A 14374-nucleotide genomic window follows, 5' to 3' on the forward strand; every position below is an offset into this window, starting at 1 on the left:
CTCAAAAAATAGAGGTGGCACTAAAATATTGCTATTTGTCATCCTTCATGCATTGTTGTATCCTCGAGAAATAATGTACGCTAGCAACTCCTTAGAAAATTGTAGTTATAAACAATTGAGATGAAATAAATTCTTAAAAAAGGTGATTGTATCACGCCCCAAAGTAATCTAATTTAATTTTTTTTCAGTATTTTGGTATTGTAAAAATATCATATCGATCTTCCAATTGTTTGTTGTGCCAACAATAAAAATATTTCAAGTTTATTTTTATTAGTTATTTCTCGGTTATCCAAATGCTTCTTAAAACAAGTGGAAACAAGGACTCTTTGTTTCTTGAAATACCGAGTCCAAATATACAGCTATGTGGAAGCATACTCAGGGCCTGTTTGTTAACAGGATGTTGCTTCTACTTCTGGCTCCTGTTTTTCTTAACCTGTTTGTGTAAAGAAGTAGAAGCACTTTTAAGAAGCTGTGAGAATCCTAGCTTCTCTCTCACAGCTTCTGCTTCTTTTCCAAACACTTTATTAACTTATTTACTTCTCACTTCTGCTCCACTTCTTTAGTTTAAGCAAGAAGTCACTTCTTTTAAGTTTGCCCAAACGGCCCCTCAGTATGTAAATCAGTTATTAAAAGCATTCCATGAACCTGACCAATTAATTTCAAAGTACAAGTCTTGGCCCGTCTCAAAAGGACATCAAATTTTTTTATGAAGGAGGAAGTATTGGCAAAGAATAAGGAGCAGTAGTTTTGGTCATATGAGAGGTATAGAATTGGAGGGATATAATAAGCAAAGCATTATCATGAAATTGAGAGATAGATTGAGGGATATTTTGAGAGAAATATGAAGTATCTTAAGCAGGTGTGAAGTTTCAACCTCGTGCAATCGGTCGAAATTCATATTTTGACGGTAGCTTTTAACCCGGTTCGGTTGCTTTTATCTAAAAGCAACCATATTTTGACGGTAGCTTTTAACCATTTTTGTTGTAGTGTGCAACACCTTAATCTGGCGTGCTTAATTGGTCATGTACTCACAATTTATATAATCATAGAACTCAAAGACATTTTTCTGTTAAGAGCTGTAAATAAAATTCATAATCAACCTATATCACATGATGCGAAGCATTGTCACCAAAACTGCAAAAACAGTAGTCCCTTCCTTCTGTCCACTGTCCTTAATTGGTCGGGGGCTTTTGGCTTAAGGAACTGGGCAACTGTATTCTAATACAATTCATGGACGAACACAATTCATGGATGAACACACATCATATGACTTTAAAAGAATCCATTATCGGTGTGATTTTGTAGAATAACAATTAAGTAATTCTTCCATTACAGGTGCCCCGAGATATAATCAAATGACTAACGGGACTATTAGAAACGTAATGCCAACCTAGCAACAAGCTGCGCCACCAATACTTTCCAAAAAAAAAAGATAGTATGATACATATGGTAACCACATCTTTTACATAGCTAATTATGCAAAAAAGATGTATAGTAATAAATAAATTGTGGGAACAGATTTTAGTGTCACCCAAAACATTTTAGTGTCACCTCTCAAAAAATTGAACCCTGAATCATCTGCTTCAGGTTTGTCTATTCCTATATAGTTCTGCCTCAAGATTCAAGTTTGTGTTGGGGCTCTATAATTTTAACCCATCAGAATTACTCCCCTGACATGTTATCTTTTCACTCTATTCTGCAAGTTTCTATTTACATATCTAGTTTCACATATATGTATCCCTAGTCAGAACTCTGGGGTTGTGAACAAAATGATTTCAAAACATATAGAATAATAAGAAACCATTTCTTACTAGAAGTGTTTTAGCCTAGCTAGTAATAACACCCAAAATGCTTCTAACAGCTTGGTCTTCAAAGTTAACAAGGAATATACACATTAACATGGATAGGATAATTTATATAGACAAAAGTTCTATGAAGACAGGCTGTTTCATCATAGACGGTGGAAATCATACAAATTTTTTCATTAAAATATTGCAAAAGTATCCTTTCATGCATACAAAAGATGTTTTATAGAAAGATGGTTTTTTCATTGAAAATCAGTAAAATCTTGAAACTAATTTTAGTATACGAGGCCGTTTTCACAAACTTAAAAAAAATATTTACACAAAACCGTAAAAACATAAGAAGCCAGAAGTTTCTATGCTTTTTTCAACAAACAGGCACTATATACTCCACAGCTGATTTAGCCATGTTGCTATTTCCTAAAATCTAGTAATTAAAATTTGTCTCAACTTGCTTAGCAAGAAATATTGTCTCAACTTAGTTTCCTAGCTATCCTGACTAAAGCAATGGGGATTCTGGATTGGATGGATGTATCTCCTAATCTTTTTCATCATTATTCTATTATAGTTATATAATATAATTAATTTTTGCCATTAATTTCATTTTTATCTACATAATTAGTTTTTAGCCATATATTTGAAAATTTTTAAATACTTAAATTATTTATGAAACAATATATAAATTATTAAATTTAATGTAGTGTATATCGTGAAAGTATAAATTTGTGAAATTCACTTATGTAAATAAAAGTATTATGAAGTTTTAAAAGATAAATATATGTGATTTTTTATATCTAATTTAACCCACTAAAATAATGGAAATTTTGTCTTAGTATAATATTATAATTAGTTATTATGAGATTTCTTAAAATTAGTCACTTTCGATGCTAAGTTGTGTTTTATATTATTCACCTCATTATAATTATATATTTGTGCTTATTAAAGTGATATTTAAATTAGATTAGAGTAAATTTAATCTAATAAAGTGGACATACTTTTATAATTTTATTACGACCTATTTAAAAATATTTTTTTATTAAAACTACACAAATATATAATATTTCATATAAAAACACAAAATATTATGAGATGAGAAGAGTTATAAAGACTTAAGGGTTAAATATGAATTATCTTAAGGTGATGCTAAGTTTCAATCTCCTCTAGTCGGTAAAAATAATACTATTAGTATATCACTGCCGCAACAGCCTTAATCGGGTCTGCTTGGTTATGTACTCAGAATTTATATAAGCACAGAACCGCAAGAAATTTTGCTGTAACAGAGCACTATATTTCAATTATATAAAATTCATAATCAAACTATATCCATATATAAGATGATAAGATGATAAGAGTACTATATATATAACTCGCCGAGATTTCAGTTATCAGCAGATGACTTTCAGCAGCGATTTTCATCCCTCGTACATGATTAAACTCTCCGGAAAGGAAGTGTCGAAAGTAGAAAGATTAAAAACCGATGTTGAAATCTCTACTGGACCCATACATTCACCAAATCCATGATCTTGATGAATCATGTTCTGGTTACAAAAGACTATGCTTGCCAAACCGGGGTTCTTTGAGCAAAATAACTCTATTACTAGGGTCCCGTTCTTGGTAATGGCTAAAGGATACCCACACTCTTCAAGTACATATCTAAAACGCAGAGTCCAGGTGACCACACCATTTTCTTGTCTCATCAACCATATACAATAAGGAAGACCAGAGTCCCCCTTATTTAGTGGTTCGTCTAGAACACAAAGAGCAAGTGAATCCTCAAACCGCATAAGCTTATTTATGGGATTTCTTGCCAAAATTTGGGAAAGATCATCGGGGAGGTTAAATTCCCCAAACAGCTCAGAATGAAAATCGAAGGACATTATCCTCAGTTTGTGACCATGACAAGTACTGGTGTGGTCAACTATGGCATAGTTCCTTTCCAACCAGTAATAACAACCATCAACGAAAACCCCATCTTCAATATCTAGTCGTGGAACTCCAGGGTTTCTAATCTTCCTCCATACGTTCTCCATCCGGCTAAAAATTTCAGCCTTAGGAGCTACATCACCCAACAGCTCCCCCTGGTCATCCTCAACATAAATAATCCTTACAATTTTGTAATCATTCATGAGCTTGTCAAAACCCATCCCCAAAGCACACGTCGTTTCCAGGTTATCCAGATGCTTCTTATAACAACTCGAAACAAGTACTCTATGTCGCTTAACATAAGGATTCCAAAGATACAACTCCCTGGAAGCATAATCAGTTTGTAAATCAGTAATCAAAAGCATTCCATGAACCTGAGCAATTAATTTCAAAGTACGAGTCTTTGTCTCAAAAGGAATATCGAATTTTTCGATAAGGGTACTGGAAGTTTGCGTAGAGAATAAAGAGCACTCCTTTTTGAGAGAGGTGGAAGGAGGGATAATAAGCAAAGCATTGTCATGAGAATGACAAATAGAACGAGAGATTTGAGAAGAAATGAACGAGGGGTCGTTAATAAGAGAGTACCATGTTTTGTTGACTGAAGTTGACCTCACAAGGTCTTTCACAGGCAGTCTTAAGAGGATTTCGATGATTGTTTCAGGAGGAAGATCATCAAAGGATGTTGCAGACATTTTTTTGCTAGAGAGAGAGAAACCGAGTTTTGAGTATGAGAGAGAGAAACTAAGTTTTGAGTATAAAATATACAACGAAAAGCACTGTGTATTTATATGTGCATTAGCATAGGGTGTATACACGTTTTCTCATTTATTTTACGCAGACCAAATGAAATTTGGAATAATCTAGATGATTTTAGAAAACAAATTTTCGAATTTAAAATTCTGTGTATATTCTATTTTGAATTTAAATATTCCTAAGATTCGAATCCAAAGATATTGAGTTAATGTAATTATTATAAATTTAGGAAAATCTGAGAATATTGTGAAATATCTTAAAAATCTGATTTTATTGATTTCCAATTTTTAAAAAGGTTCTTAATTTTTAAAATTGAGGCGGCATCCATTAGAGTGTCTAAACAACTTTTTAAATATAAATGTCGTAACACCAGAACTTATTTCAAAAAAAAAAAAAGAAGAGAAAATCATCCAAATTAGCAAACTAAAATACAATTAACAACATTTGAAAAACTTCCATTAAGTTGTTTTAATTTTTTTTAAGTGTGAATAAAATATAAATTATCCTAAGATGGTATGAAATTCTAACTTTTACCGTAAGTATACTCAAAATATTACTATTAGAATCAAGCGACACCTTAATGGGGTGTGCTTGGTGATCATGTACTCTCAGAATTCTTATGCTTTTCCTAGTACGTTTTTACATATAACAGCATAGTCACAGTAAATCTAAACTATTCTCAACCAGATATAGTGCAGGATTTGATTTAGTTAGGAGGGGCAAGATTTAGAAGCAAACAATTACAAATTGGGTGAGTTTATACTGGAAATCAAGCATTTTATACAAAAACTAAACAAATATATTTAAAAGCCTAAATTTCTCTTAGTAATACTAAAAATCACCCAAACATTTTATTGTCACCTCTCAAAAAATAGAGACGACACTAAAATATTACTATTTGTCATCCTTCTTGCATTAAAAAAAACACCAAAACATTTTAGTGTTACCTATCAAAAAATAGAGCTGACACTAAAATATTGTTATTTGTCATCCTTCATGCATTGTTGTATCCTCCACGAATAATTTTCTAGCAATCTCTTAGAAAATTGTAGTTAACAATTGGGGTGAAATAAATTCTTAAAAAAGGTGATAGTATCACGCCTCAAAGTAGTCTAATTAAATTATTTTTGCAGGATTTTGGTATTGTAAAAATTTCGTATCCATCTGCCAATTGTTTGTTCTGATCCCAACAATCAAAATTATTCAAGTTTATTTTCATTAGTCATTTCTCGGTTATCCAAATGCTTCTTAAAATAAGGGGAAAATAAGACTCTTTGTTTCTTGAAATATGGAGTTTTGTGGAAGCATAATCACATGATATGAAGCATTGTTATCAAAACTACAAAGACAGTAGTCCCTTCCTTCTGTCCAATGTCCAAAATTGGTCGAGGGCTATTACCTTAAGGAACTCGGCAATTTTATTTTATTACAATTCATGGATGAACACACATCTAGTGACTTAAAAAAAATCAATTATCAATGTGATTTTGTAGAATAGCACTTGAGTAAATCATCCATTACAGGTTCCCGTAGATAATTATAGCCGGAGAATAATGCCAAGCTATCAACAAGTTGCGCCACCAATTCTTTAGAAAAAAAAGAGATAGTATGATACATATGGTAACCACTTCTTTTACCTAGCTAATTATACAAAAAATATGTATAGTAATAAATATATTCTGAAAAAAGATTTTACCTCCTACTACAAATGGGCAACAAACACAAAAATGTTACTTCCAATGAGATCAAAAAATACATAAACTATCTGTCCACATATAGTCGTTATATAAGACAATAACAGTACTGAAACTTGCAAAGATTTCAATTATCAGCAGATGACCCGCGTTTCCTAGTACTTTGCATATTTCAGCAGCGATTTTCCTCCCTCATACAAGATTAAACTCTGTCGAAAGGAAGTGTCGACAATAGAAATATTAAAAACCGATGTTGAAATCTCTACTGGACCCATACATTCACCAAATCCATGATCTTGATGAATCATGCTCTGGTTACAAAAGACTATGCTTGCCAAACCGGGGTTCTTTGAGCAAAATAACTCTATTACTAGGGTCCCGTTCTTGGTAATGGCTAAAGGATACCCACACTCTTCAAGTACATATCTAAAACGCAGAGTCCAGGTGACCACACCATTTTCTTGTCTCATCAACCATATACAATAAGGAAGACCAGAGTCCCCCTTATTTAGTGGTTCATCTAGAACACAAAGAGCAAGTGAATCCTCAAACCGCATAAGCTTATTTATGGGATTTCTTGCCAAAATTTTGGAAAGATCATCGGGGAGGTTAAATTCACCAAACAGCTCAGAATGAAAATCGAAGGACATTATCCTCAGTTTGTGACCATGACAAGTACTGGTGTGGTCAACTATGGCATAGTTGCTTTCCAACCAGTGATAACAACCATCAACGAAAACCCCATCTTCAATATCTAGTCGTGGAACTCCAGGGTTTTTAATCTTCCTCCATACGTTCTCCGCCAGGCTAAAAATTTCAACCTTAGGAGCTACATCACCCAACAGCTCCCCCTGGTCATCCTCAACATAAATAATCCTTACAATTTTGTAATCATTCATGAGCTTGTCAAAACCCATCCCCAAAGCACACGTCGTTTCCAGGTTATCCATATGCTTCTTATAACAACTCGAAACAAGTACTCTATGTAGCTTAACATAAGGATTCCAAAGATACAACTCCCTGGAAGCATAATCAGTTTGTAAATCAGTAATTAAAAGCATTCCATGAACCTGAGCAATTAATTTCAAAGTACGAGTCTTGGTCTCAAAAGGAATATTGAATTTTTCGATAATGGTACTGGAAGTTTCCGCAGAGAATAAAGAGCAGTCCTTTTGGAGAGAGGTGGAAGGATGGATAATAAGCAAAGCATTGTCATGAGAATGACGAGGGGTGGTTAATAAGAGAGTGCCATGTTTTGTTGACTGAAGTTGACCTCACAAGGTCTTTCACAGGCAGTCTTAAGAGGATTTTGATGATTGTTTCAGGAGGAAGATCATCAAACGATGTTGCAGACATTTTTTTGCTAGAGAGAGAGAAACTGAGTTTTGAGTATGAGAGAGAGAAACTAAGTTTTGAGTATAAAATATACAACGAAGAGCACTGTGTATTTATATGTGCATTAGCATAGGGTGTGTACACGTTTTCTCATTTATTTTATGCAGACCAAATGAAATTTGGAATAATCTAGATTATTTTAGAAAAGAAATTTTCCAATTTAAAATTTGTGTATATTCTATTTTGATTTTAAATATTCTTAAGATTCGAATCCAAATATATTGAGTTAATGTGGATATTATAAATTTAGGAATATCTGAGAATATTGTGAAATTTCTTAAAAATCCTTAAAATCTGATTTTATTTATTTCCAATTTAAAAAAAGGTTCTTAATTTTTAAAATTGAGGCCGGATCCATTAGAGTGTCTAAACAACTTTTTAAATATAAATGTCGTAACACCAGAACTTATTTCAAAAAAAAAAAAGAAAAGAAGAGGAAATCATCCAAATTAGCAAACTAAAATACAATTAACAACATTTGAAAAACTTTCATTAAAGTTAGTTTAATTCTATTTTAAGCGAGAATAAAATATAAATTATCCTAAGATGGTATGAAATTCTAACTTTTACCATAAGTATACTCAAAATATTACTATTAGAATCAAGGGACACCTTAATGGGGTGTGCTTGGTGATCATGTACTCTCAGAATTCTTGTGCTTTTCCTAGTACATTTTTACATATAACAGCATAGTCATAGTAAACCTAAACTATTCTCAACCAGATATAGTGCAGGATTTGATTTAGTTAGAAGGGGCAAGATTTAGAAGCAAACAATTACAAATTGGGTGAGTTTATACTGGAAATCAAGCATTTTATACAAAAACTAAATAAATATATTTAAAAGCCTAAATTTCTCTTAGTAATACTAAAAATCACCCAAAACATTTTATTGTCACCTCTCAAAAAATAGAGGCCACACTAAAATATTACTATTTGTCACCTTCATGCATTAAAAAAACACCAAAACATTTTAGTGTTACCTATCAAAAAATAAAGCGACACTAAAATATTGTTATTTGTCATCCTTCATGCATTGTTGTATCCTCCACGAATAATTTTCTAGCAATCTCTTAGAAAATTGTAGCTAACAATTGGGGTGAAATAAATTCTTAAAAAAGGTGATAGTATCACGCCTCAAAGTAGTCTAATTAAATTATTTTTGCAGGATTTTGGTATTGTAAAAATTTCGTATCCATCTGCCAATTGTTTGTTCTGATCCCAACAATCAAAATTATTCAAGTTTATTTTCATTAGTCATTTCTCGGTTATCCAAATGCTTCTTAAAATAAGGGGAAAATAAGACTCTTTGTTTCTTGAAATATGGAGTTTTGTGGAAGCATAATCACATGATATGAAGCATTGTTATCAAAACTACAAAGACAGTAGTCCCTTCCTTCTGTCCAATGTCCAAAATTGGTCGAGGGCTATTACCTTAAGGAACTCGACAATTTTATTTTATTACAATTCATGGATGAACACACATCTAGTGACTTAAAAAAAATCAATTATCAATGTGATTTTGTAGAATAGCACTTGAGTAAATCATCCATTACAGGTTCCCGTAGATAATTATAGCCGGAGAATAATGCCAAGCTATCAACAAGCTGCGCCACCAATTCTTTAGAAAAAAAAGAGATAGTATGATACATATGGTAACCACTTCTTTTACCTAGCTAATTATACAAAAAATATGTATAGTAATAAATATATTCTGAAAAAAGATTTTACCTCCTACTACAAATGGGCAACAAACACAAAAATGTTACTTCCAATGAGATCAAAAAATACATAAACTATCTGTCCACATATAGTCGTTATATAAGACAATAACAGTACTGAAACTTGCAAAGATTTCAATTATCAGCAGATGACCCGCGTTTCCTAGTACTTTGCATATTTCAGCAGCGATTTTCCTCCCTCATACAAGATTAAACTCTGTCGAAAGGAAGTGTCGACAATAGAAATATTAAAAACCGATGTTGAAATCTCTACTGGACCCATACATTCACCAAATCCATGATCTTGATGAATCATGCTCTGGTTACAAAAGACTATGCTTGCCAAACCGGGGTTCTTTGAGCAAAATAACTCTATTACTAGGGTCCCGTTCTTGGTAATGGCTAAAGGATACCCACACTCTTCAAGTACATATCTAAAACGCAGAGTCCAGGTGACCACACCATTTTCTTGTCTCATCAACCATATACAATAAGGAAGACCAGAGTCCCCCTTATTTAGTGGTTCATCTAGAACACAAAGAGCAAGTGAATCCTCAAACCGCATAAGCTTATTTATGGGATTTCTTGCCAAAATTTTGGAAAGATCATCGGGGAGGTTAAATTCACCAAACAGCTCAGAATGAAAATCGAAGGACATTATCCTCAGTTTGTGACCATGACAAGTACTGGTGTGGTCAACTATGGCATAGTTGCTTTCCAACCAGTGATAACAACCATCAACGAAAACCCCATCTTCAATATCTAGTCGTGGAACTCCAGGGTTTTTAATCTTCCTCCATACGTTCTCCGCCAGGCTAAAAATTTCAACCTTAGGAGCTACATCACCCAACAGCTCCCCCTGGTCATCCTCAACATAAATAATCCTTACAATTTTGTAATCATTCATGAGCTTGTCAAAACCCATCCCCAAAGCACACGTCGTTTCCAGGTTATCCATATGCTTCTTATAACAACTCGAAACAAGTACTCTATGTAGCTTAACATAAGGATTCCAAAGATACAACTCCCTGGAAGCATAATCAGTTTGTAAATCAGTAATTAAAAGCATTCCATGAACCTGAGCAATTAATTTCAAAGTACGAGTCTTGGTCTCAAAAGGAATATTGAATTTTTCGATAATGGTACTGGAAGTTTCCGCAGAGAATAAAGAGCAGTCCTTTTGGAGAGAGGTGGAAGGATGGATAATAAGCAAAGCATTGTCATGAGAATGACGAGGGGTGGTTAATAAGAGAGTGCCATGTTTTGTTGACTGAAGTTGACCTCACAAGGTCTTTCACAGGCAGTCTTAAGAGGATTTTGATGATTGTTTCAGGAGGAAGATCATCAAACGATGTTGCAGACATTTTTTTGCTAGAGAGAGAGAAACTGAGTTTTGAGTATGAGAGAGAGAAACTAAGTTTTGAGTATAAAATATACAACGAAGAGCACTGTGTATTTATATGTGCATTAGCATAGGGTGTGTACACGTTTTCTCATTTATTTTATGCAGACCAAATGAAATTTGGAATAATCTAGATTATTTTAGAAAAGAAATTTTCCAATTTAAAATTTTGTGTATATTCTATTTTGATTTTAAATATTCTTAAGATTCGAATCCAAATATATTGAGTTAATGTGGATATTATAAATTTAGGAATATCTGAGAATATTGTGAAATTTCTTAAAAATCCTTAAAATCTGATTTTATTTATTTCCAATTTAAAAAAAGGTTCTTAATTTTTAAAATTGAGGCCGGATCCATTAGAGTGTCTAAACAACTTTTTAAATATAAATGTCGTAACACCAGAACTTATTTCAAAAAAAAAAAAAGAAAAGAAGAGGAAATCATCCAAATTAGCAAACTAAAATACAATTAACAACATTTGAAAAACTTTCATTAAAGTTAGTTTAATTCTATTTTAAGCGAGAATAAAATATAAATTATCCTAAGATGGTATGAAATTCTAACTTTTACCATAAGTATACTCAAAATATTACTATTAGAATCAAGGGACACCTTAATGGGGTGTGCTTGGTGATCATGTACTCTCAGAATTCTTGTGCTTTTCCTAGTACATTTTTACATATAACAGCATAGTCATAGTAAACCTAAACTATTCTCAACCAGATATAGTGCAGGATTTGATTTAGTTAGAAGGGGCAAGATTTAGAAGCAAACAATTACAAATTGGGTGAGTTTATACTGGAAATCAAGCATTTTATACAAAAACTAAATAAATATATTTAAAAGCCTAAATTTCTCTTAGTAATACTAAAAATCACCCAAAACATTTTATTGTCACCTCTCAAAAAATAGAGGTCACACTAAAATATTACTATTTGTCACCTTCATGCATTAAAAAAACACCAAAACATTTTAGTGTTACCTATCAAAAAATAAAGCGACACTAAAATATTGTTATTTGTCATCCTTCATGCATTGTTGTATCCTCCATGAATAATTTTCTAGCAATCTCTTAGAAAATTGTAGCTAACAATTGGGGTGAAATAAATTCTTAAAAAAGGTGATAGTATCACGCCTCAAAGTAGTCTAATTAAATTATTTTTGCAGGATTTTGGTATTGTAAAAATTTCATATCCATCTGCCAATTGTTTGTTCTGATCCCAACAATCAAAATTATTCAAGTTTATTTTCATTAGTCATTTCTCGGTTATCCAAATGCTTCTTAAAATAAGGGGAAAATAAGACTCTTTGTTTCTTGAAATATCGAGTTTTGTGGAAGCATAATCACATGATATGAAGCATTGTTATCAAAACTACAAAGACAGTAGTCCCTTCCTTCTGTCCAATGTCCAAAATTGGTCGAGGGCTATTGCCTTAAGGAACTCGGCAATTTTATTTTAATACAATTCATGGATGAACACACATCTGGTGACTTAAAAAAATCAATTATCAACGTGATTTTGTAGAATAACAATTGAGTAAATCATCCATTACAGGTTCCCGTAGATAATTATAGCCCGAGAATAATGCCAAGCTATCAACAAGCTGCGCCACCAATTCTTTTAAAAAAAAGAGATAGTGTGATACATATGGTAACCACATCTTTTACCTAGCTAATTATACAAAAAAACATGTATAGAAATAAATAAATTCTGAAAAAAGATTTTACCTGCTACTACAAATGGGCAACAAATTAAACACAAAAATGTTACTTCCAATGAGATCAAAAAATACATAAACTATCTGTCCACATATAGTCGTTATATAAGACAATAACAGTACTAAAACTTGCAAAGATTTCATTTATCAGCAGATGACCCGCGTTTCCTAGTACTTTGCATATTTCAGCAGCGATTTTCCTCCCTCATACAAGATTAAACTCTCTCGAAAGGAAGTGTCGACAGTAGAAAGATTAAAAACCCATGTTGAAATCTCTACTGGACCCATACATTCACGAAATCCATGATCTTGATGAATCATGCTCTGGTTACAAAAGACTATGCTTGCCAAACCGGGGTTCTTTGAGCAAAATAACTCTATTACTAGGGTCCCGCTCTTGGTAATGGCTAAAGGATACCCACACTCTTCAAGTACATATCTAAAACGCAGAGTCCAGGTGACCACACCATTTTCTTGTCTCATCAACCATATACAATAAGGAAGACCAGAGTCCCCCTTATTTAGTGGTTCGTCTAGAACACAAAGAGCAAGTGAATCCTCAAACCGCATAAGCTTATTTATGGGATTTCTTGCCAAAATTTGGGAAAGATCATCGGGGAGGTTAAATTCCCCAAACAGCTCAGAATGAAAATCGAAGGACATTATCCTCAGTTTGTGACCATGACAAGTACTGGTGTCGTCAACTATGGCATAGTTCCTTTCCAACCAGTAATAACAACCATCAACGAAAACCCCATCTTCAATATCTAGTCGTGGAACTCCAGGGTTTTTAATCTTCCTCCATACGTTCTCCGTCAGGCTAAAAATTTCAACCTTAGGAGCTACATCACCCAACAGCTCCCCCTGGTCATCCTCAACATAAATAATCCTTACAATTTTGTAATCATTCATGACCTTGTCAAAACCCATCCCCAAAGCACACGTCGTTTCCAGGTTATCCAGATGCTTCTTATAACAACTCGAAACAAGTACTCTATGTCGCTTAACATAAGGATTCCAAAGATACAACTCCCTGGAAGCATAATCAGTTTGTAAATCAGTAATTAAAAGCATTCCATGAACCTGAGCAATTAATTTCAAAGTACGAGTCTTGGTCTCAAAAGGAATATCGAATTTTTCGATAAGGGTACTGGAAGTTTGCGCAGAGAATAAAGAGCAGTCCTTTTGGAGAGAGGTGGAAGGAGGGATAATAAGCAAAGCATTGTCATGAGAATGACAAATAGAACGAGAGATTTGAGAAGAAATGAACGAGGGGTAGTTAATAAGAGAGTACCATGTTTTGTTGACTGAAGTTGACCTCACAAGGTCTTTCAGAGGCAGTCTTAAGAGGATTTCCATGATTGTTTCAGGAGGAAGATCATCAAAGGATGTTGCAGACATTTTTTTTCTAGAGAGAGAGAAACCGAGTTTTGAGTATGAGAGAGAGAAACTAAGTTTTGAGTATAAAATATACAACGAAGAGCACAGTGTATTTATATGTGCATTAGCATAGGGTGTGTACACGTTTTCTCATTTATTTTATGCAGACCAAATGAAATTTGGAATAATCTAGATGATTTTAGAAAAGAAATTTTCCAATTTAAAATTCTGTGTATATTCTATTTTGAATTTAAATATTCCTAAGATTCGAATCCAAAGATATTGAGTTAATGTAATTATTATAAATTTAGGAAAATCTGAGAATATTGTGAAATATCTTAAAAATCTGATTTTATTGATTTCCAATTTTTAAAAAGGTTCTTAATTTTTAAAACTGAGGCGGCATCCATTAGAGTGTCTAAACAACTTTTTAAATATAAATGTCGTAACACCACAACTTATTTCAAAAAAAAAAAAAAGAAAAGAAGAGGAAATCATCCAAATTAGCAAACTAAAATACAATTAACAACATTTGAAAAACTTCCATTAAGTTGTTTTAATTCTTTTTTAAGTGAGAATAAAA

General features: G+C 32.9%; 4 protein-coding genes across 4 annotated transcripts; all 4 read right to left on the minus strand.

The window, feature by feature from the left end:
* Window positions 1–3214: 3214 nt before the first annotated feature.
* On the minus strand, window positions 3215–4417 carry LOC135149585 (F-box/kelch-repeat protein At3g23880-like). Its single transcript, XM_064085328.1, has one exon. It carries the CDS (start codon window positions 4415–4417, stop codon window positions 3215–3217), a length of 1203 nt encoding a protein of 400 aa, XP_063941398.1.
* A 1910-nt stretch (window positions 4418–6327) lies between these two features.
* On the minus strand, window positions 6328–7528 carry LOC135149586 (F-box/kelch-repeat protein At3g06240-like). The gene is made up of 2 exons (XM_064085329.1): window positions 7446–7528; window positions 6328–7192 (listed from the first exon to the last, which is right to left on the minus strand). The coding sequence occupies exons 1-2, from the start codon at window positions 7526–7528 to the stop codon at window positions 6328–6330; spliced, it is 948 nt and encodes a 315-aa protein (XP_063941399.1).
* Window positions 7529–9450: 1922 nt separating this feature from the next.
* Window positions 9451–10651, minus strand: LOC135149587 (F-box/kelch-repeat protein At3g06240-like). The gene is made up of 2 exons (XM_064085330.1): window positions 10569–10651; window positions 9451–10315 (listed from the first exon to the last, which is right to left on the minus strand). The coding sequence occupies exons 1-2, from the start codon at window positions 10649–10651 to the stop codon at window positions 9451–9453; spliced, it is 948 nt and encodes a 315-aa protein (XP_063941400.1).
* Window positions 10652–12579: 1928 nt separating this feature from the next.
* LOC135149588 (F-box/kelch-repeat protein At3g23880-like) lies at window positions 12580–13812 on the minus strand. Its single transcript, XM_064085331.1, has one exon. It carries the CDS (start codon window positions 13810–13812, stop codon window positions 12580–12582), a length of 1233 nt encoding a protein of 410 aa, XP_063941401.1.
* Between the last annotated feature and the right edge of the window lie 562 nt (window positions 13813–14374).

The sequence above is a fragment of the Daucus carota genome, chromosome 9 (assembly GCF_001625215.2).
Source record: "Daucus carota subsp. sativus chromosome 9, DH1 v3.0, whole genome shotgun sequence".
NCBI lineage: Eukaryota > Viridiplantae > Streptophyta > Magnoliopsida > Apiales > Apiaceae > Daucus > Daucus carota.